Raw genomic sequence first — 25,143 nt, forward strand, 5'->3', positions numbered from 1 at the left:
ATCAAATAAATGTTGGATCAAAATGATGCCCCTTTTCTTCCTGAATACTGGAAATGTAGTTCGGTTATTTTAAGGACTTAGCATGGCAAAGTCTGCCCGTCCATTGGTCGGCCCTCAACGTCAGTCTAGTCTACTGGATGAACTGCCATAAAATCACCGGACTTTTCCTTCTATTTTTGGTGGATTACCATGAAACTTGGTGTCCCTGAGGATGAACTGAGATAACTTTCCATGTTGTCTGATCATCAGGTCAACAAGTAAATATGTCAAGTACTTTGGGAAAAAGGTTGATGTGCTAGAGCAAACCTTCGAAATGTTGAACCCATTGGGCCTAATCACCAATATCTTCCGCATTTCTTCTTTAATTTGTTCTTAAGAAAGTTCCTAAGAAAAGTCTACATTTGATTTATGTTCTTAAACAGCAGAACTGTTCGACGTAGAGGCCTCAACTCCAAAAGAAAGAAAAACTTAGGTAACTCTGAAGTGAAGGCACTGCTGCAAGACGCCGCAAAAAACAAGACATCATATTTAGTAGCACCAGCAGTGGATACTAAGCAGCAAATAACACCGATGTATGGAATGAAGTTACTCATGCAATGAACGCCACATCCGGAGAAGGGCTCAGAAATTATGAAGACCTAGCACAATTCATACAAATTGGCATATAAAGTGCTTTACAAATTAGCAGAAGTGTAGTGTGTATTTAGATAATTATATATAATAGAATAATTATTTACAATTTTATAAAGAAGAGAAATATTCAATTTTAACTGACAAAAACTTTTTTGCGCAAACATGTCAGCTCTCAATTGTGCGTAAGAGCGCTGCTGAGTGTTTTACATTTTGTCTTTCCCTAAGAACAACTCCCAGATAAGAAAAAATGCCAGAATCTTCGTGAAAACCACGTAAGCTGGGTTTAAGAACCAATCTGTTCTTAAGAAGGTTTGGTGAATGAGAACCATAGTTATGTACGAAGGGTCTGACCAGGGTCATTTTTCAATTCCAGTCCGTCCCTGCCTTCTGCTATCACCTTCTGTGAATAAACAAGAGGTTTTCTTTCTTTTAAAGCTTGAATTCAATAAGAAATGGCGTATATGTGGCAAGGGCAAACTAGCTGCTTTGAAGTTCACAGGCTTATTAATTTAATGCCTGAGATAGAATTCAGATGGAGCTCCCATCAAAGACAAACATTTGTTCCTTGACCCTTACTGACCACACTGTGTATAAGCTGCTACTTAACATCCTTGATAAGCAGGTTCATCAGGGAACAAACACTTTCATTTTTGTTCTGGGGGCTTTTGGTCTTGTCATCTAACTTTGCTTCACAAAGCATGTTCAGTAATCACATAGGTATTCCAGAAAACTGTCAAGGATATCAAAACAGGCCTGCAGTGACCACAGATCACTTATCACATAATGAGACCGTACAAACTTCAACTATTACTTTGTATAAAATGACTGCAGTTAGTGGCCAAGGCCCAAGGCTGTTCCTGGCTATTCTCGTGTCCTAGAAGTGGAGATGAACAAAGCTAAATGTGACGAGACACCCAGCTCACACGACGAGACAAGATTTTACCACTATTTTACAGGAAACTTCAATCATAAAACAACACTGGAAAAATAATCCTTTATTCTATCAAAAGTCACAAAATGAAAACCGAGCACTGAAAGGTTTTGCCATAAACTCAAATGACTGGCTTCTCTCCTGTGTAACTAACAGTTACACTGTTACTTATTCCATATGTACGATGGAGAGAGTCTCTTCACTCAGAGAACCAAACTAGGCCTTTTCTGGCATTAGTTGAGACCAACTCGTTTGTACTTGAATTGGTACAGTAGACAGTCTTATTTTACTATTGATTCACAGTGATTATGTTACCATCAAACACTCAACAGATGATTTTTTGTGAAGACAAATGCTATTCTCTCCTCTGCATTTTATTAATTGCAGCACTAAACAAGGAAGTAGGTTACTCTAGTATCGATTTATGACAATTATAGAACCATTTCTCTTTGTTTAATATAACTACAAGTAAAGTTAACTTTTGCTGTCCACTTCCCAACTCATTTTAACAGAGAAAAAGAACAGTGAACTGCACGTGGCGGACGCGTGTGTGTCTCAGCCAAGAGAGGGAGAGGGAGAGGGGGAGAGAGAGAGAGAGAGAGTACGAGAGAGAAGAGAGAGAGAGAGAGAGAGAGAAGAGAGAGAGAGAGAGAGAGAGAGACAGAGCAGCAGTACTCTCTATCGTTTTAACAACGGGTTCTCCAGGCAGCTTTTTTCCTCCGCCATCACTCCACAAAGTAAAGTCAGAGTCACGGCCGGGGACATTTCTTATGCTAATTTCAAGGCTGCTGCCAGAATCCCTGGGGTGTATACTGAACAAGCTCAATGCTTATGAATCTTAGATCGTAATGGTTTTAGTGTCCACTTTAAGATATAACTATTTTTAACCAGTAGTAAATTGAAGCCCTTGTCTCTAATTTAAAACAGGCGTCCTGAAACTTCTGGAGGCCTGGACAACTGCCTTTACTTTGCATTTACTTTTTGATGCTTTTGAGAACGCTATTTTGCTTAAAGGAAGACCGGCCTTGTTCAAGAAACACTGCTGACTGGCCGGCTCATTGTCACAATGATGAAAACACATACGGAACCACACAGGGTACACAGACCAGGTCATCCTCCACTTGATTAGATTTGTCTTGCAAAAGAGCTGCCATCAGTCTTAATATTACACGAGTAAATAGGCTAGCTCAGCTGCACAGAGGCTGTATAGGCTGTGCTGTAGTGTGGGCGTGTATGTTGGAGAGATAGAGAGACTGCTGTACTGGCAAGAGACAAGATATCTGTTCCCCACATGATATGTGCGAGCTACTCCAGGGATCTTGTCTTGGCCATGGAGGAGCTGTTATGTGCTTGTTACATGTCAACCAAAGATTGAAGTATGGAGGACAACGCAGTCTAACAGAAGAAACACTACATTTGAGTTTTCTCTCTCTCGTGACTATAGTAACAGACTTGCCTACACACACTCACGACACAGACTCATCTACTTCCTGGAGCGACGGCGTGCCCGGAGTCGTGGAGGACATCTGCATTCATGCCGTTTATGTCTATATTTTTCTCACTATTTCTCTTTCGGTGGATTCATGCCAACGTTTCTAATGGAGAATGTGTGTCCCCTCTCACTGATTGAAATTCATATATTTTTTTCCACTGCCACACATACCTTACATTCAAGAGTTTTCAAGTGGATGTGTGAAGACCTCTTAAAGTGCCCCCTTTTTGTTTCTTACTTAGACTTTATAGGGTGTTTAACATTTGGCAGGAAAATGAAAAGGAGAGAGAAAGTTTGACACGGCGAGACTATGGAGTGCTGACAGTGTTATTTCCATGGGGTGCCAAGTCTGCTTTAGCTTCATTGCATCTACATAGGAAATTAAAATGCCACTAAAGTCTGAAGTTTTTCTTTTTCCATCACCTAAACGCAGATCGCCGGGCACATTCCCTCTTCTCAAACGTGTCCATATAATTGACAGTAAACACTCATCTCACTCGTTTCCCAGTAGAACAGATTACCCTGACAACCAATTGCTGTCAAATAGTATATTTGCATTCATGCTGCGAGACATTGTTTGTTCCTCTTGGTCCCTTTATGCACCGACATCTTACTTTTTTCCGCATGAGGTGTTTGGTAATTTGAGAATACGTTTCGCATCAGTTTTAATCAGGATTCAGTTTTAAAAGTGCTGTCAGATTAACACTAACAATGGCACAGTTTACAGTTTGTGCCATATCCAACAGAGATGCAGAGACTCTGAAAGAGACTCTGAGAAGAGCATTTTTTTTACCTGTTAATCACACAAGCACAAAGAGAGAAATCTATTCTTTAATGTGTGAGAATAAAATGTAGTACACTAAACCGGACTCTTAAGGGATGAGATTCTAAATTTGGGATAAGGGCTGTGAGACAATAGTGCCTAGGCTTTGAGTCCTGTTACAGTCTTGTGTCTTATGTCCTATGTTCTCTGTCCCTATAATCCCAAATGAAACCAAATGAAACCGACTTCAAACAAATGGCTAATCCCTCTGCGTTATTGATTTACAGTGTGAGTGACAGTGATGCCTGCAGCCTGACCCCGAACACCATGAAATTCAAACTAACAATGAATAATCCAACCCCTAAAATGAATTGATCATCTGTGTCCTTCAAAGATGACTCTGGTCCAAAGCCTGTGATGTGTTGATGTGGTGTTTGCTCAGAGTTGATGAGCAGTATAACTACAGCAGACTGTTTCTGGACACTTCTGTGCCCTCGGACAGGATTCCACTGGCATTATTGTAGGCTTTGATCTTTTAAATAATAAAATGACAAATTACACACACACACACACACACACACACACACACACACACACACACACCACACACACACACACCACACACAGTATATCAGGATTTTTGGATGTTTGTTGCGTAAATGCACAGAATTTAAAATGGACACATTGGGCCAGTTGCCAGGAGAATCCAGCTGTGTGCTTCTTAAAACACTGCTAAACACACAGAAAGAGTGATGGTCTCCTGCTAAGAAACTAACATCCCCAAAGAAGTGATTCACTAGCCCGTGCAAGATTTGCTCAACTTGTGCATCCCAATTAGCTGCTAATTTATTCTAATGCAGCCAGTCACAAATTGTGAGGGAGAACACTCAAATAAAAAACTAACATCCAAGATGTTACTGTGACGTCTCACCATCTTGTTCTGTTGCAATTAAATGAAATGTGGCCGGAGCTCTGGATTTTAATAACAGGTCGGATGCTTTTGCCAAGGAACCCAGTGAGGAAGAAAAATTGAATTTAATGCTAAGCCAAAGTCAGATTCCTATGATCATATGTCAACAGGTGAAACTAAACTCACTGGTTTCAGTGACGGCTACCATAATTCAGATTTAACATTCACCTTCATGTACAGTACCTTCTGAAATTGTGTTTTAATGATACAATAATGAAGTGTGAATTATAATTCAAAAATAATATAGTAATATAATATTATATATATATATATATATATATTATATCTAATATATTATATATAAATATATAAACATAGAAGGCACACTGATGGCTGGTGGTGATGTACAGAAGTCTGCCATTATTGCCTCTGTGCTCTTAATCTGTGCTGCCAGTTGGTGGTCTGGGAAACTAGAAATCAGGTTATTTCTCACCACTAAGAACTTACCCATTGGTGTAGTGTGCTTTAGTCTTATTACTGCTATTCAATGTCACGCATGTTGTATACAAGTTTAAGGATTGTGGGGAAAAAAAGAGTACCTTATACATCTGCTTTTTAAATCTCATGTGTGTCCCAGACTCCTGGAATAGATGATGATATATTAAATGCAAAGAAATAGACTTGATATTTCTTATAATCTTTCAGAGACTGTAGTGGTCTCCGCTCTTCTAGTGAAGATATTGGTCTCATATGAAAGAAGACAATCTACGGAATCCAACCTTGACATACTAGCTGGTCAGAAAGGGGGCTAGCAATACTCTAAAGTTAGGCTGAATTTTGTTGAGGGCATAAACTGCCATTTTTAAACGAGGTCCCGTGACCTCTCAGCTCAAGATATCTGAATGAAAGTGGTTTCTATGGGTACTCACTAGTCTCCCCTCTACAGACCTGCCCATGTGCTGCTAATCCCATGCAGTTTTTCTCATCCAATATAAATGTGTTTTTTCAGGCGTTTTTTTAAAATCATTTCTTCATCATTTCTGGGGTTCCTAAACAGTCTTGGAATTGCATAAATTAGATATGACTGGAAAGCGGAGACTCTTGTGGATTCAATGAGCCCAATTTATTCATCCCCAGCTTTCAGGTGAAGTGGACCACTTTTATGTGACACTTCTGTTGATCTTTCATCTCCTCCTGAACATCCCCTGTCCCCCAACCCTCTTTTTTAAGAGCCAGCTAGGTTTGAATGAATGCATTTACTGAAATTTGAGGTTGTTTATGGCTAAGATGTTGACATCAAATGCTAATGAGTTGCTAGCAGTTATTTTAAGCAATCATTCACATGCACTAATTTCATTTGACTTTCTAATGATCATAAAGCAAAAGCTTAAAATCTTGCAGAACACCAGAATAAGCCTTGTGCTTCTAGTATCTGGGTTGTGCTGTTAAGTATATGAAGACAAATTGAAAATACTAACTCATTTTTTTTTTAAATCGGGAGGGTAGGAAATCAACAGTTTTGCTCAGCTTTCTCTCATCATTATCTGGTCTTATAATAATATAATTAATTGATTCTAGCACTAAATGTATTTTCAATTTGCACACGGCACCATTTCCTTAAATACGAACACCCTGACCTTTTTAGTTGGAAATTAAAAACATGCAGCAGCAAACAATTCTTACACAAGTCTGAACAAACACTTTTTTCAAGTTTGTCTTATGCTTGCTCCAAACATTGAACATTAAAGGTTCTATCTTACACCCGGCGCAGCGCAAAGTCCCACGCAAGTGTCTTTGCTAGTCCAAGACCCACGCGGTTGTAAATGTCCCGTTGTTAATGTGCGTTCAGGTGCATTCTCAACGTATTGCTATCTTGCGGCAGCACAAAGTGATCACGCCACCACGCTTGTTACACACGCAGGGAAGCACAGTAGCACACACACATGCAAAAGATTACAACTACAAATATAATGGTGCAAATCCACCATCACAACAGCAATGCTCCAAGGTCCAAACGGGCCAGGCTGTTAAAGGGAATGGCAGAGGACCTCTGATTGGTTGACTGCATGTTATGCTCAAAACACACCTATGATTAATGAAGACACTAAGTACAACCCTTTTTTCCTTATGTATATATTAAATATATAGTTTTTACAACACACCACCCCACCACACACAACACACCACACACAACACACACACACACACAACACACACACACACACACACACACACACACACACCACACACACACACAGCAATAGGGTTCTTACAGTAAAGAGAGTTAATTTCAAGGGAAATTAATTTTCTGTAACTAAACTTAAGTAATTCTCCTTAAAAAGTTATGATTATTATTTCATGTAATTCCTCTGTACACCATTTGACATATGTCTGGTGTATGACAGAGTTTTGCCTTTATCTGCAGCTAGAGAACTTGCATGGATAAGAAAAACCAAATATGTTCCTTCTATACTTAGATCACTTAACTGGCTTTTGATAAAATACAGAATGGATTTCAAAATATCGCCCACTGTTTTTGAAATCATATGAACTGTATCGCTGACCTGGTCCCATGGTTACAAACACTCCAGAACTCCTAGATCATCAGACACTGGTCTCCTAACTGTACACATAATCAGTAATCCATCTGAAGGTGCGTTCAGTCCTTATGAGCCCAATCTCTGGAACAAACTCTTTATGATGATGTAAGCTTTACCAACATAGCTACGTGTTCTCTCAGTCCTATGGGTAGCTAGCTTCCATATCTCTGTCTGTCACTTTCCCTCTGTCCCTCCCCCTTTCTCCTGCGCTCTCTTTCTTTTTGAGTTTTTGAGTGGGTGAGCAAGGGATGACTAATATTTCAAGATGTACTTAAACACGTGCTCACGTCTTACTATTTTATTTTGTTCATAATTGTTTTGTGTAAAGCACATTGAGCTTACATTGTATGAAATGTGCTATATAAATAAAGCTGACCTGATTTGACAGCCTACTTGGAGCTTCACCTTTTATTGCGTCCACAATTGTACTCTATAAAAAGAAACTCCAGGAAGCCATGGTAAGGACATGCACACGTCACAACACAGTCCTGAGATAATGGGTCAGCTGACGTCACGTATGCACAACAGACCTAAAAACACACACACACACACATACATACATAAAGAGCAAAATGCAATAAACAGACCTTGACGGGGGGAACATAACATGCCGTGTCAGCGCTAGTGGCTACAAGTGCGAGTCAACGAGAGCCAAGTGGAATCACGCTGTACACGCCACCACAGCAATCTGACAGCTGAGCGGCATTTGCTCTGAGATGCTCATCACTTCTCGTTGTCCTCAGGCTGCTTTATGCTGACTGCAGGGCTGCTCACACACACACACACACACACACACACACACACAACACACACACAAACACACACACACACACACACACACACACACACCACACAACAACACACACACACACACCCATATGCATGCAACACAGTATTGTCTTTATCTGGTTGAAGTTTAAGTAAGACAAGGCACTGCACCGCTGTGGGGATTCAAATCCTAGAGGGAGCCCCCCTGCTCAATGCTAACTTTGGGTAACATCATTATAGCGTTGTTATGTGCTCACTGTCCCTGAACAGCTGGCAGCAGCTTCCACAGGATTTCACTAGGATGAACAGGATGAACACTGCAAATGCAATGTGACCACCACGTTAATTAACCTTATCAATTACAATAAAGTTTAACATCCTCTCAGTAGCAAACTGTCTAGAGAGAACATGTTCTCTTCATCTAAACAGTTTTTTTGTTGGCAATACATTACATCAAAAATACAGCAGTGCCTCCTTTTTGTTGTTATATGATCAAATGTGAATTAAAAACTTGCAGAGGAAGAGCACAATCTGAAATAAAGTTATCCAAGACTCAAAAGACAGAAGACTCAGTGGTCTCCCTGTTGGTAATATAGGTGGTCAATTTCCCACCTTATTTACACTGAAAGCAATATCAATCAATGTTTTTGTCACATAAAATTGCATGAGAAACAACTTGATGAACTTGATGTTAAGGTCACTGGCCCAGCAGAAAAAAGAGAGAAGGTCAGGACAGACTCAATATAAGATCTGTAGAACAGAATGTATAAGGGACTTGTCGACAGTGTCCTCAGGCAGTAGTGACGTCGCTGGGCTTTTTTTTGCATAAAGTACCAGAGTACCATCCGTCAGGAGCGGAATAGTTAAAAGCAAGACTATGGTGCCAATATATTTTTCAACAGTCTAAAGTCTGTCACTTGATGATGGTCTTTTGGTTGATATTAGTCCGTTTGTGTCCAAAATCAAATCACATGTCCTTCATTTTATGGACATTTAATTGAAGGACTGCACATCAACTACAGAGTCATGGCTGTTTGCTGTCATTTTCAGGAGGCTTACAGAGTCTGTTTGTACTGTTTTTGTGCTGACTGTGGCTGTCATCGATATAAAGAAAACAGACGAGAGGGGAAAGGGCGTAGCCCTGGGGAGACCCAGTGGATGATATCAATTCCCCCGACATGCATCTATTTACCTTCACTCTCTGAGTTCTGGATGTTAAAAGATCAAGGAACCTCCCTGTAGTTAATGGATAAAATGGATGTGATATGTAGTAAAATGCGCTGTGTAGCTTGCCTGTTGTCATATTTGCAGGCAGAGCCATTATGACTTCAACTGTCAACGTTAGCTGGTGCAGAATGCTATTTTGACAAACACGGGAGCAGGCGCTCCCACTCAGCTGTCTTTGTGTGTTGCAGCAGACACTGAATAAGTATTCACACCAATGTGAACATACAGCCTCCAGTCAAATCCTCCTCCGGACGACAGAGCCACACTGAACGACTTCATGTAAATCTACCCGTTGTCAACTGAATGAAATGAAACGAGGGAATAAAAGACAGCTCTGACTGACAGACTGAGAGAGGCGGAGAGGAAGCATGAGGACAGGAAACAAGACATTTTTCAAAGAGAAACAAGGAGTGAAGGCAGGGTTAAGGGCAGAGGAAGAGGTGAGAGTAAGATAAAAACAGAAGCTGGAGAGGGTTAGAAATAAAAGAGGCAAGGATGAGAAAACATGGGAGAAGCAAGGAGAGTAGGTAACGCGGAAAGAAGAGAGCAGGATTTGGCCGAGGAGGAGAAGAAGAGATGAAAGGGGAGGTGAGGAGTGGAGAGAGGAGAAGGGAGTAGATGAGCTCCCAGATGTTTCTCAATGCAGCTAATCTGCATCCTAATAAGCAGGAAACTAATCAACTCATACAGTTCTGCCTGTCACTCTCCATCTCCACACACACACAACACACACACACACACACACCACACACACACACCACACACACACACACACACACACCACACACACACACACACACACACACACACAACACACACACAAAGATGCCCATGCAGAGATACCTCCTACTTTCCTCCCCCATCGCCGCCCCTCCATCATTTTGTCTTTCTAATTTTGGAGTTTATGATTTCACCCGTCTCCTCCCTCCTCGGCAGTAATCATCCATCCATCTGTCCACCCTGCAACCACTTTGTGCTTTATTGTCTCTTACAGCTTAAAGTGGAACCATTTTGCTTTGTGTAAGACTTAATAGCCTCATGCATGTCCTTACAGTGTTCCTTGGAAATCCAATCCTATTCATTTGTATACGTCTCTCCAATGATGGGTCCAAAATCGACCAGTAGAAAACCTAGCCAATATTCAAAGACTCAATTCAAACTGACACCAAGTCTGAATAGACGTGATGATAATAAGACTTGAAGCGAAGAGTGCAGTGGCGTTACGCATGGCCGCCACCTTCATTAAATTGCCTGAAAACGACACCAGCCTGCTACAGTGTAACTGTACAGATCTCTACTGATCTCCACACGTATCAGACTGCTCGGCTATAACTCGACTCAGACAATTCTCCGTTCTCAGCTGTGATGGACAACATAGCGCTGCAGCGCTGCAGTCTTTATGCTGTATAAATTAGACTCAGCTAGCAGTCTTTTTTTCCTCAGCTCATAGCTTAATGTTGTTGATTTTCAGCCTACGGCAAACCTGAGTCCATGCAAAGTTTGCAATATTTTGCAGTATTTGACAAAAAAACATGATCAGTGGCAACAGCTGAACTGCAATTGTACATTAAATAGCAACAAACCATTTTGAGAAGAACCTTACTTAAAGGAGAATCCCCAAAAATTGGTCACAGCCATGATATGCTTTCTCTTTCTCTTTTTCTATGTATATATATTTTTTCTTTTACTTTTTCTTTTCACAGAATAGCATCGTAGCTGTGAACCTTCAGTTGGTCTGCAGCTGTACTCAAAAACCCTGTAGTTACTAATAATATATGCACCTATGGTACAGGTCTTGATGGAATGCGTGTATGAGTGAACTATTGCATGTTGGGAGCACGGGAGGATAAGATGTCAGAACGGTACAGGTTCAGGTCATCTCAGTGTGAAAAGCCCAGCAAGAGACCTGGCCTCTGGCAGGCTGCTGATGGATTCATCCCACGCACAACACACCGACGGACACACACACGGACAGACACACATGGACAGACAAATACGGGCAGACACCACACACACACACACACACACCACACACCACCACACACACACACACACACACACACACACACACACACACACACACCACACACACACACACACACACACACACACACCACAACCCACACACAAAGCCGAACTCAATTCTTCAGCGGATGTTGTTCAATAATGCTCTGGGAGGGTTGAGTGATGTCATCTTGAGAAAATAGGATTCCATCTTACTGAAGAACGGAGGATCTGTAAAGCCACATCACTGTCTGACATAATGTGTAAAGTCTGAATATAAGGTTCACACACTCGGTCTCAATTATTACAGCGTGATGCTATCAGCCATGCTATCCGAGGCGCCTGAAAAGACTGGTAAATAAACAATTTGCCCTCGGGGGGGGGGGGGGGGGTTTGGCAGGGAGGTGTGAGGCTATTAAGCTGCATTTGAAATGAAATGTCGACAGGGTGTAACAGATATATTTTTATTTTTGGCTGCTTGTTGTTCGCAGCTAGATGTAGAAAATGCAACGCTAAACGTGTGAAAGCGTGTTCCAGCTGAACTTGAACACAGTGGAGAAGTGGAGGAGCTGACAGTGTTGGCATCGACGGGAGGGGGAGACGGGCATTTTGGTGTGGGTGTGTCTGTGTGTGTTTTGTTTGATGTGCTGCAGTGAGACAAGACATGGATAACGAAAAGAACAGCAGTGTTTAGAGAGGCGGCACAAAAGGAATTGGTGTTACAGCGGGATGAAGGAGGACGAGTCGAGGACATGCACAAACGTACTTGTGCACACAGAAGCTGTCAGACTAACTGAAAATACATTTCTCCTTTAACATTTCTTTCTTCATTGACATTTCAAATAATATGTAATATTTATGACAGTTTCTCCACAACATAGTTGTTACAACTTAATTTGTGCCGGTTGTTGTTGCCTGGAGATAATCTAGACTACAATCAGACTCCTCTGATACCCAATCCAACAGAAACATAAAAACACTCTGTATTTTGAATATGAATAAAGGATATAGTCTAATTATAGTCTAAAAATGAAAGGCCCTGCACACCTATGGTAGACCGACACAAGACATTTACCAAATGAAATCTTCCTGATGAAATCCAGTGACCTAATGTGCATCCTGGCATAGCAATGCTCATCTGCAAACCTCAGCAAAGGTCTGATCAGCCAATGACAGGGAAGGGCCTTTAACCTGTTAAACTCTTTCAACTGAGTGAGTCTCCACTGAGCATGATCACAAACTAAGAGCTGATCAGTTGATTAGTTGTCAACTACTAAATGACTTGCCGAGAAAAATCTAAATTCTCTGATTCCAGTTTCATTAATGTGAATATTTTCTAGTTTCTTCACTCTGATATACCATGATATTTCCTCATTTTCTGACATTTCAAAGACAAAACAATTAATTAAGAAAATAAACGACAACTTTTAGTACACAAAAAAGATGCATTGTTAACAGCTACAAGGTTGTCCACCTATGGGTAATGCTGCTCACTCACATCCCACAACTTAACTAAACGCGTTGATATCCGACTGACAATCTCTGTACCGCTGACAGCGCTGCACACTGGCTGCTTAACTTAAGGTAGCTGCAGACTAGCTGGAGGACTGGCTTCACAGCTCCAATTAGATACTGTGCCCAAACAACTTCTACTGAACACATGGAAACCACTGGCTCCTACACTTAGGGCATTGTATTGACCTCAACCTAGCATCCAAAACCAATATCCCACCAATACGGATGCTGAGAGAAGTTGCCCTTAGAGTACGTACTGTTGCATAAACTATGCATTCAATTGGGACATTCTACTTTATAAGATTGGAACTTGAACTTTGACACTTTGACCCTTATATTGCAGCACAAAAGGATTGTGGGTCAGAATAACCAGAAAAGCATGCTGGCTTCCATATTGCAAAATCCAACCAGATGCAGTAGGACATCCTGGTAGTACTATGTATTGGGGAGTACTAAATGATTTTCTGGCATACTAGATAGTATGGTAGTACGGGTGTTGGAAGGCCGGGTGAGATGCAAGGCAGGCCACAGGGCGTCATGGGAGTTCTTTAGCTCTTCTTCCTGTACAATGCCTGCAAAGAAGTCTAACCTTGTCCTGAAACCCCAGGTGCTCCTCATGGAACGAACTTCAACGTTGCTAAGTTGAGCAAGTCTCCGGAAACAACTTTAAGTGGGCTAAAAACAGTGGTGTAATCAATAGACCAAACAGAGAATGCTCTTGTGTCAATTTTAGCAGCTCAGTGTGATGCAACTAATCCTCATCTAACTCTCCGGTCCCATGATTAAAAGCGTCACCCATCAGAGTTCAACGCGGCAACTACATTCTGGACTTAGTAAACGCTACGAAAATCCACATGGAACATATACTGACCAACGAGGCTGTTCCAATCTCCTGTAATTCATTGAAATCTACATTGGTGTGACTCTTTGAATATTTGCTACTGCTACAAACTACTGGTGTGAGTGCAGGCTTGGGATGTCTTTATCCTTAGTGTCATATCAGCATTTTATCAGAGAACTTGACTTATCATGTCACGCATCAACAGCAATAATTTAGGAAAGATTGCTCTTAACTATTACACTCCTGACGGATGGAACAAGCTTCAGGACTCAATTTAGAGCGACTGGTTTCCACTGAGACGCTTAGGGTTTTGCTTAAATATGCGTTCCACAGGGACTGCTCGGGTTTTTAATAGCCCTCTTACTCGCCTACATCTGTGATTCTCATTTCACTTCACTGTTTAAATGTCAATATGTGTACATGTTGTTGTTGTTTTATCATTAATGTTTTTACCTACTGTACCCTGGTATTACTTTATTATTACTACTTTATATTTACTGTAAGTTTGGAATTGCTTTTATTTCGTTTTATTTGCGCTATAATCAGGGCGTCATTGGAAAAGAGAGCTTGCTGAAAAAGGGTATAATAAAAGTGGTTTTTAATGAATAAAGATGACTATACAGTGCATCTCAGGCAGTTTGCATTAGACAAGTCAAATTTGTGTGTATATGTAATATTGTAGAATACTGATTACATACTGTAATTATGCAAGTAAGTGTGTGTACTATCGTGTTCACGGGGGCATGGTGATGATTTCTGTGTGTTTCTTGTGATTCTGAAAGCAGGAGCAGTTGTATCCCCTCCCTTTTATAAAAGACAACACAACAACTGTTTAACAACTGTTCTGATACACTAAGGGATCAACAACGCTCTTTTTTATTTCTCCTACTAATGAGCAGAGCAGAGTGACAGATTAAACTGTGCAAAGGCCCGCCCTAGAGTGGAACTATTTTTGTTTTCCTCAAATGTCATTAGGCACTAACTCTGTACCAACATTTTGACTTCAGAAGACAGCATCTTGATTTTTACAATCGCAAAATAAAATAAATAAATTACACTAACTGAAAGGAAAAAGCAGTAATCCAAAAATATAAAAACTATTTCGGAGCATTGCATGCAGATATCAAAGCTAAGGTTGCTTCTAGTCTAGTAGACATCATCAGGATTAAAGTGTGACTGAAATACAGCCCATTGCACAAACGGTGTGTGATATTTCATCTGAATTAGTGAACATTTAGAATCGACAGAATAAAGGATTTCTTGCTGCCATTTCTGACACCTTCATCAGGCTGAAGTCTGAAGTGGAAATTGACAGGTTACATGGAGAGAGAGGGAGGAGGCTGACATGCAATGAAGGAGCCAGGAGTTACATGGTGAGCACCACAGCCATTAGTGTTTAGTAGTAAAACAGTAAATGATTAACTTAATTAACAGTTGTACATGTGGCTCCTCCCTACACTAATTATGCTATTGTTTTATTTCATATTAGTGGTGTGAAGTATGTACTAGTTCCCAATGTCACACAGCCAGAGGTTGGTTTGCAACCAAAATTAGGATGATTTGATCACTTTACGATGATAACGTGGAACACCAGAAGCCACACATAATCCATAAAAACAAACAACCTAGTGAGAAATCGGACTAACTGCTAACAAATCGAGGTTCATAGTATCTGCTTCTTAATGGAAACATTTAGTAAAAGACGTGGGGATTTTACTGTGCCATTTCAACAAGTAAAACAAGATCAATTTCTAGTTGTAGCCTATTGGGGGGGGGGGGGGGGGGGGGGGGGGGGCAGTAGCTCAGTCTGGGTGTTGGGTTGGGAACCGGAGGGTCAATCCATGTCCCCCATAGGTTCCAGGTTCAAGTCCCCTCCCCTTACGAACCAAAGTATGGTGGTGGACAGGTAGCTGGAGAGGTGCCCGTTCACCTCCTAGGCACTGCCACTGAGCATGTGTGTGTGTTTCAGGCCTGAGTATGTGTAATGTGTGTAACAACAACAGAATGTAAATATTGCAATTTCCCTTGCAGGATTAATAAAGTATAAATTACAGTGGTCTGCAAAAGTTTGGGCAACCTTGTTAATTTCCATGATTTTCCTTCATAAATCGTTGGTTCTTAGGATAAAAAAAATCAGTTAAATATATCATATAGGAGACAAACACAGTGATATTTGAGAAGTGAAACGAAGTTTATACCATTTACAGGAAGTGTGCAATAATTGTTTAAACAAAATTAGGCATGTGCATAAATTTGGGCACCACAATCAAAAAAAATAACTCAATATTTAGTAGATCCCCCTTTTGCAGAAATAACAGCTTCTAAACGCTTCCTATAGCTTCCTATGAGAGTCTGGATTCTGGTTGGAGGGATTTTGGACCATTCCTCTCTACAAAACACCTCTAATTTATTCAGGTTTGATGGTTTCCGAGCATGGACAGCTCTCTTTAAGTCACACCACAGATTTTCAATAATATTCAGGTCTGGGGACGGAGATGGCCATTCCAGAACGTTGGACTTGTTCCTCTGCATGAATGCCTTAGTAGATTTTGAGCAGTGTTTAGGGTCATTGTCCTGTTGAAAGATCCAGCCCCGGCGCAGCTTCAGCCTTGTCACTGATTCCTGGACATTGGTCTCCAGAATTTGCTGATATTTGGTGGAATCCATGCGTCCCTCAACTTTAACAAGATTCCCAGTCCCTGCACTGGCCACCCAGGCCCACAGCAGGATGGAACCACCACCACATCTTACTGTAGGCAGCAGGTGTTTTTCTAGGAATGCTGTGTTGTTTCTCCTCCATGCATGACGCCCCTTGTCATGTCCAAATAACTCAATTTTAGTTTCATCAGTCCACAGCACCTTATTCCAAAAGGAAGCCGGCTTGTCCAAATGTGCTTTAGCATACCTCAAGCGGCTTTGTTTGTGATGTGGGCGGAGAAAAGGCTTCCTCCGCATCACTCTTGCGTACAGCATCTCCTTGTGTAAAGTGCGCGCAATAGTTGTACGATGCACAATGACTCCATCTGCAGCAAGATCATGTTGTGTGTCTTTGGTGCTGGCCTGTGGGTTGACTTTGACTGTTCTAACCATTCTTCGCTTCTGTTCATCCGTGATTTTCCTTGGTCTGCCACTTCGAGGCTTAACTTGAACTGTGCCTGTGGTCTTCCATTTCCTGACTATGTTCCTAACTGTCGAAACAGACAACTGATATCTCTTAGACAGCTTTCGCTATCCTTCCCCTAATTCATGATGGTGAACAATCTTTGTTTTCAGTTCATGTGACAGTTCTTTTGAGACTCCCATGTCGCTACTCTTCAGAGAAGATTCCCAGAGGAGGGAAACTTACAGTTGCCCCCCCTTAAATACTCTCTCATAATTGGGTTCACCTGTGTATGTAGGTCAAGGGTCACTGAGCTTCCCAAACCAATTTTGAGTTCCAATAATTGGTTCTAAAGATTTTGAAATCAGTAAAATGACAACAGTGGCCAAATTTATGCACATGCCTAATTTTGTTTAAACAATTATTGCACACTTACTGTAAATGGTATAAACTTCGTTTCACTTCTCAAATATCACTGTGTTTGTCTCCTATATGATATATTTAACAGATTTTTTTTATCCTAAGAACCAATGATTTATGAAGGAAAATCATGGAAATTAACAAGGTTGCCCAAACTTTTGCAGACCACTGTATAATTACTATTATTGTACTTCCGCTCTTGTGTCATGAAGGGGGGGTTATCAATGGCACCAACTAGACTAAGAGATGTGGGCCTTACAGCGCTGTATTAGCAGTGTATGCCTGTTTGTATCCCTGTTTAATTGATATAGAAGCTTATAGTGGAGAAGCAGGGAAAGAGAGTACTGAGGCAGTGTTTAAAGTGACCTTTTGGGAGAAGTCTTGTGTGGACGGTGGCCATTTTAATTCAGGTTGAATAGAACAAAACACTCAGACAAGAGCACCTTTTCTCCACCGACTGAGTCGCTTGAGGCTAGAAATCTAAATAATGTGACAGCAAATAGTCATCATGACCATCTGGTTTCTAGGTCTGGGAAAAGAGCTGCTTATGTTCAGTGATTGTAATTGGTCTAAGGGGGGCGTTATGGTAAAAATGTACAAAGAATACAGTAAAACATTAACATTTCAGTTGTAATTTGGGAAATAGAATAAGACAGAAAGAGGCCTTTCTCTTTCTCCATGTGCCCCATCCAATAAACTGTTTTAGGCATGTGGAGAGGAAAGAGGAACAGAGCGACCTAGCAAATTACTTAGCAAATCAGTCACTTACCCATCACTTTAACGAAGTAGGCATCAGCTTCAAAATTGTTCTTCAAAGCATGGATGATCAAGTCATTTTTGCCCTCTGGCTGGCTGAGGACCAGCATGTCTAATATACCCTGCAAATGAAGACAGGCATACAGATAAGGGACAATGGGAGCTTGGTGTGTGTCTTCTGATGTACATTTTTATCCCTCTAACATACTGGGTGACTGATCCAGCATTATGTTATCATCTCCGCTCTTCATTTTTTTTCTTCACTACGTCTCTCTCTCACATTTATAAAGCCTCAGAGAGAGCGAGAGATGAATAGAAAGAGTGAGAGAGAGACAAAGAGAGAGAGAGAGAGAGAGAGAGAGAGAGAGAGGAGAGAGAGAGAGAGAGAGAGCGTTGAATTAGGCCACATGAGCAGTAATAATTAATTCTGATAAGATACATACAGCAGATTGCAATACAGTTGTACTATGTGCAGTTCTACATTCTGGGTGCGAGTGTGTGGAAGAAACTTTGAAGGATTTGGACAACGTATGTACTCTATGTATGTTTACAAGTGTGTAAAACTGTGTGTGTTTTAATAAACGCCACTGTCACCATCGAAATCCAAGTTAACATAAATGAAAAAGACAGGCAGTGTAAAAAAAACCTGAATGTATAAGAGCTGTAGAGAAACCATATAATAGTGCTTCTTCTTGTAAATACAAAGACTAAGTAAAGTAAGCTGCACACAAGCTACTGTATGCGCTTTAAACAACATTCCGGAAACAAGCACTAAACTGGACATGGCATCATCGTCTTTTGTCCAATTATGGAATATTACTTTTGAGCATGAAAGGATAAGAATATACTTAAAGTCCTTTTTTGACCTAAAAAAAAAATTTACCCATAATCTACTTTTCTGCATTAGAGAAATCAAATCTTCTTGTGTACTCTGTGACAAGTATTCATTCTCTCCTAATAATAATAATAATAATATAGAAATGGGGATGTAATTTTAGTGTATCTATCTCATACTATCTCATACGTGGATGCCTGGGCCATACTTAGACAGCTAAGAGTGGAATGATAAAGGTGGGGGACATTTAGAGAGAGAGACATCTAGCGAGATGTAGTAAAAGCTGTGGAGAAATGGAGGGAAAAAGAACGAGAGAAAGGATGGTGCTGTATGTGACCAAAACAAGCTCCGAGCAACGTTCTCTGAACACAAACTACTCACGTCCTCATAGATGTCAAAGAATGTTGCCATGATGGCATTTTGGATGGCTCCCAGATCTGATTGGTCCCAGTGGATGTGGAACATCCTTCCCACACTCTGGCAACTGGCGTTGCTACAGGGCACGTTCTCCAACAGAAAGGCCTTCTGAGCACTGGGAGGCAGAGAAAAAAGAGAAGGAGAGAGGAAAGGTGGCAAAACGCATGTTATCAATTGCATCTGGATGGTCACAATGAAGCATCTTCATAGACAGAATAGGAAAATTGCTCATGTCACCAGCTGATCAGCCTGACTTTTTTAATGGCTCAATCATACCAGCTGACTCTTAAAATCAGTCACATTCACATACACCAATGTGGTGGTATTTAAAATCTAGAAAATCACTCGCTGCTGACTCCTCACATACCATTTCTGAAGCTGACCCTGGTACCACCCCCAACTTCCCCCTGCTCCTGCTATGAGCTGGACTGATGCAGTGTATTGGTATTATATCACAACAAGGTGTCTAAGCTAGGGATCTGATGCTTAAGCCAAACACAATAGTGCTGTATTTGTTACAATCCACAATATCTCTGACTGAACGTTAAATGGTGACCTTGTGGAATTTGTTACATTTCACTCTGTACAGTTTTGAATCAGAAAATCTGTTTGGAAACACTCACTCTGTCCATAACTCCTACTTAATGTACTTGTATAATGGAGCTCCACTAAAAGGTGATTTTACCCCCTTAAATGTACAACTCTTGACCCATTTAAAAAAAAAAGAGGAAAAAAAAGAAAAAAAGCTCAACCCAGACCCCTCTACAACTAGTGCATATGAGCAATCTTTAATCTAGGCTTCCTCAGCACAGGCATTGAGAAGACTGTTGGTTTACTTCCTAACTGTCAATCAATTAATTTACATTTGTCAATCAGTGTTTGTGCACAAGGCAGTCCTGAAACAGCCGATGGCTCGGTTCCTATTATTTCTTTGTCTAACTATAAGCACGGTTCAATCAGGCGAGGCTCGTCTGCGGCTACACTAGACATTCAGCTCGCCCCCTTTTATAATTCTAGCCGACACGCATCCAGGTAGCAATGTGGCCCTTTAACAGAGACTCGGTTATGGTCATAAATTCAAATTTTGCGACATATTAAGTTTCAGGGTGGATATACTCTTTTCAAAATAAGAGCATCAGTATTTAAGAGAACGGGAGCTGCCTCAGGCTGCAGCCCCAAGCCCCTGTGGTGGTACCATAGCCACAGGCACTGCTCTCCCGCTCTGCTGTACATATGTCTACCCCCAAATACAAAAGAATTACCTTGCTACACATACTGCACAGCTTTTCTGCTTGATTGGATATACAGCAAACGTTGCATTTGTTGCATTTGTTGCATTTTGCGTTGTGGCCACTCCCTGCATTTGGCCTGTTTGTGGATTTTGGAGAAGTGGCGAGTAATTTACTAGAGCTGAGATAAAATTCATCCACTTTGGGACTATCTCTGCCTGTCCTTTGTGTGCTCAGTACTTGTCACCACCCCCCTTTGATTCCCTGGGGAGATTGAATCCCCTTTTTTCTCTTTCTATGTGTCCTTCTGTCTTTGGAGACAACTCCCTGTACCTGTTCTTAGATCTCCGTGGAAGTGGTGATGGGAAAAACAGGCTCTGATCCAAAAATAGACTAATCATGAAAGCCCTCCGTGTCTCATGACTTTCCTTCCCAGCCTTCCCTCTCTATCCCAAGTATCTTGGGAGTAGAGGGGAAGGCAGAATACAAGCTAAGAGCCGGGTGGGACATCTGTCATCTAGGAAGCTCTTTAAAACTCTAAAAGACTGTGTGAGGCAGGGATATAACATAACATGTGCCAACCTTGCAGCAAAATTTTAATCTGTCACGTCAAAAAAAGGTATACCTAACTAAAGTGGAAGGGATCTCTGTCTGTGTGTCCGTCTTTTGGCTTTCTCGACTTCACACTTGGCGAGGTGTATTTTTGAGAATCCAAATTAAAAAAGTACATTAAAAAGTACATACTTATAAGTGTTATGTAAACACTGTCTAGTGTACTGAGAGGGGGCCCCTCTAAACTGGTACAACGCTGAAGGGCATGCTGGGTACAGCTCGTTCTTAGTCGCTCACAACAGTACGTTCCACTGCTGATGAAGAGAGAGAGACCTGAGACACCAGAGAGGTTACATTCTAGCAAACTCAACCACTTCCAGCATCAGCGATGAATGCTTTTTGTTCCTGGAAAAAGCCTTTTCAAAAATAGCTAGCTGTTAGCAAATGACGTGTGTACTCGATCATTGGTAGGGGATGCAACTAAGTCACGGTGTCTTTCTCAGGACCAAAGGAAGCGCTGTGTAGAGTGTGAAGCTGTTCTCGAGAAAGCTGCAAGCAGCGTTCCAAAGAGGCCCGTTTTAAAAGGGCACTGCGCTAGTAAGTATAAAATGAAAAATATTGCGACATGTAGAATGTGTTCCTTGATAAAACTGATTACTGTCATTAGTGTGCTGTTGTCACCCACCCTGAAACTGTGTTGCCTTTGCTTCGGTGTGTGACATACGATACACAGTACGATAAAGACAGATAAAAGTGTTTTCTTGTCGTAACATGTCCCTACTCTACAATGGGACGGCAAAAGCCTATTGTTATTTTTATGACTTCAACTAATGAGATTGAGACAAAAACAGATGAATTCAGCACAAAAACAGCAAACTGGTGTGGAGATGCTGTCACGGTCCAGGCCCTGCCTCTCCCTCATTCCCTGTGTTTCTGCTGTTTTTACCGCTCCCTGGTGTTTCTTGTTGGTTACCTGTGTGTTCTCTCTCTCTCTCTTCTCTCTCTCTCTCTCTCTCTCTGTGTGTGTGTGTGTTTGTCTGGCCGTGGCGTTCCATTCCACTCCTGCTGCCAATCAACTTGCACACCTGCAAACCATCCACTTTTGCCATCAAGCTTTTGGGTCTAAAATTAACACTGCCTAACAGATGAACACTTAGGCTACGTTCAGACAGCAGGCTTTAAAGAATCAATTAATTCAATTTATTGCCAGATCCATTTTGACTGACATTCTTTTTTTTCAAACGTGGCCAGCGTCAGACTCAGTATAAACTGGGCCCAGAGAACCATGGTGATGAAATCCTGCCTTGCTATTAGCCACCACTAGCTACTAGCTACCACTAGCTACAAGCTACCACTAGCTACTAGCCATTAGCCAGCAAAGGCATTAATAACATTAGACCCATGTTACAGGGTTTACAGCATACAGCCCTTGGACTTACAGCCATATATCCATTATTACAGCTACAGTAACTCAGGAGAACCGTCATTAGAGCTTCTGTGTAGTGAAGCTCAGCCGGGCCCAGTCCCGTGGGACTTTGACTATTGGTGTAGTGTTACAAAATTTAAAACATCATTATTAAAATAAATATTTAAGGGATCTGTCTGGTAATTTGATGTACCTCAAAAAAATGTATTTGCTGATATATAAACCATGTAAAGTCTATGGGAAAGCGCAGAATTGTGACTATGTTCGCTCTCGAGTGATGTCAGAGTCCAATCCCAGACTGCCGTACCTGCTGATTCTCCCACATACAGTACACGCATTTGTCACTGTGGTCCAGCCTATACTTGGTGTATGACAGTATTATCAATTTAAAAGACCAACCTAAAACAATAATCAAGCTTTATATTTTTTTTCTTTCCAATTTATTATCTGCATGCAGATAATAATGCATGCATATGCATATTTTGTGGCAACATTTCAGTCCGTTTTGCTTTGTCCGAAGCTTTCTGGAATCAGAAGCGTACATTGTAAGTGCAATGTTCTGGTTATTGTACAGGTAGGTTAGTCACGAATGCTCATATAGTAGGAAAGGTCTGGATTCAGCTGCCAATATGACAATCATCCGGATTTAAACACAGCAGAGCCCAGAAAAGTGCAATAATTTAATTAACTCCTAAAGCAGACACATAATGCCTCCAGGACACAGATTCAGATAGTGTCAGTTTTCTCTGTAGCCATGCTGGTGTTTCAGAATGTCTGCATCAGGGTGGAGGGGTGGGACTGGGGACTTACACTGTATTAACATCTGGGCTGTGATTATACATATACTAGCTGGAGGTTTGCTTAAAGGTCATTCTGTGTTATCCATCAATAGAGCATAAGCACTAGACCCGTCCTTCCTTCTCATTAGGCTTAATGTTAACAGCACCTACAGAATCCAACCAGTCACTAAGGACCTGCCACTGCAGCACCTACTAGGGTGGGAATCACCAGGCACCACGATACGATATTATCACGATACTTGGGTCCGATACATATTATTGCGATTTTAAACATATTGCGATATTCTGCGATATATTGTACTCTATTACTTTTTCCAACTTCATTATTTTGTCCCCAAAGGAAAATATCGTCAACATCTGTTCATCTCACATGATTTTATTGCTGTAAAATGTGACTGTCAGCTGACTAACACAAACACTTTCATGAATGTGTTTATAAATGTTACAACTGGCAAAACTGAACTGTTTTGCATTCAATTAAGGTGGATGCATCACATCATGCAACACGTTCTGCTGTTTTTAACTTTCCTGAACTTTGAGTTTAACTTCTCTGTAGACCTTGGTACGGCTGCATCCGTGAAAAAGCGGCGCGACAGAGTTACGTACCTTGGTTCCAATGTTTTGTTGACAAAATCCCTCATTTCCACAACGTTGTATGGACGCAGGTCTTGCACATGAAGCAGGCGTGGTTTGAGTTATTTCTTCGCTCGTTCTGAATTTGGAGGTAGCTTTGTCGAGCTAAGTGTGTCCAGTGTTGGTTGGTTTTTCGGCGGAGCTGGTTTAGCATGGCTTTACCGTCCTCGGCTAACGCTAACTCTGGATGGTGGCGTGTAGATGAGCCCTCATGTTGGTGGTGTTCCCTGAGTATTTTATTTGCATACGACACTCCTTGCAAATCGCATGTCTCATATCCATCTCAGTTGTCCCCTCCTTGTTAAAAATCCGAAAATTCCAAACACTTGATTTAAATGCAGACGGTGCATTTCTGATTTCTCTCTCTAACGCTGACATTTTATTTTATCTACATCCTCCTGCACGCTGACAGTCACCCCGTGACCTCACCCAGAAAACAAACAGCGCCATCTGGTGGACTGAGAAGCAACTGATTGATTATTCACTACCAAAAGTTAAATTCTCATGTGCAGTTTTAAATATAAAAATCGATACTTGGCGTTTGTGTATCATACAGTATCGCCACGGGAAATATCGCGATACTATGCTGTATCGATTTTTTCCCCCACCCCTAGCACCTACTGGTCAAGACACACTCCTAATGGTGAGCGCTGATTGGCCAAGCAGCAGATAATCAGGTCTCCGGCTGCAGGACATTTTTCAGGGACAGCAAGTGTGTGTGTGTGTGTGTGTGTGTGTGTGTTGCATGGATAAAAATGCGTCCATTTCATAGCTGCAGGCTGAACTTTAGGAGGCATTTGATCATTATTCACCAATGTGTGTGTGTGTCCTTTCTGAGATTTCTGTACTTCAAATGAACCTCTCTCCAGCACAACAGGGGTGGTGATGAATGACTGCATGCTACCACACACACACACACACACACACCACACACAACACCACAACCACACACACAACACACACACAAACACCACACACACACACACACACACACCACACAACACACACACACACACACACACACACACACCACACACACACTAATTAAATATGTTAGATTTGTTTTAACTGTAGTAAGTTGACTGCAAACCTGCTCATTTTTTATTAACTATATGAAAACATAAACAGATGAAATGCTTCAGCCTTCTAGAGTTCCTGTAGACAGCCGGACACTGGCTGCATTTTACTGCATAAGTGTGTTTGTGAAACAGTTTTTTTGTTGCACTGGTGTGAATGACTAACACCTGGGTTGGCTATATACATAGATCTGTTATGAATCTTCTATGTGTCT

At 41.3% G+C, this 25,143-nt stretch overlaps 1 protein-coding gene across 2 annotated transcripts in view; it reads right to left on the reverse strand.

Moving 5' to 3' along the window:
• The window catches only part of itfg1 (integrin alpha FG-GAP repeat containing 1), a 143,446-nt gene that overhangs the window by 34,468 nt on the left and 83,835 nt on the right, over positions 1–25,143 (reverse strand). For both annotated transcript variants that reach the window (XR_004332841.1, XM_032521774.1), the window contains exons 11-12: positions 19,177–19,327; positions 17,974–18,082 (exon numbers count right to left, since the gene is read on the reverse strand). Coding sequence is in view for 1 of the 2 variants with exons in the window: in XM_032521774.1 (XP_032377665.1) it covers positions 17,974–18,082; positions 19,177–19,327 (260 nt within the window). In the remaining variant the exon portion in view is untranslated. The remainder of the gene's footprint in view (positions 1–17,973; positions 18,083–19,176; positions 19,328–25,143) is intronic.

This window comes from Etheostoma spectabile, chromosome 1 (genome assembly GCF_008692095.1).
Source record: "Etheostoma spectabile isolate EspeVRDwgs_2016 chromosome 1, UIUC_Espe_1.0, whole genome shotgun sequence".
Taxonomy (NCBI): domain Eukaryota; kingdom Metazoa; phylum Chordata; class Actinopteri; order Perciformes; family Percidae; genus Etheostoma; species Etheostoma spectabile.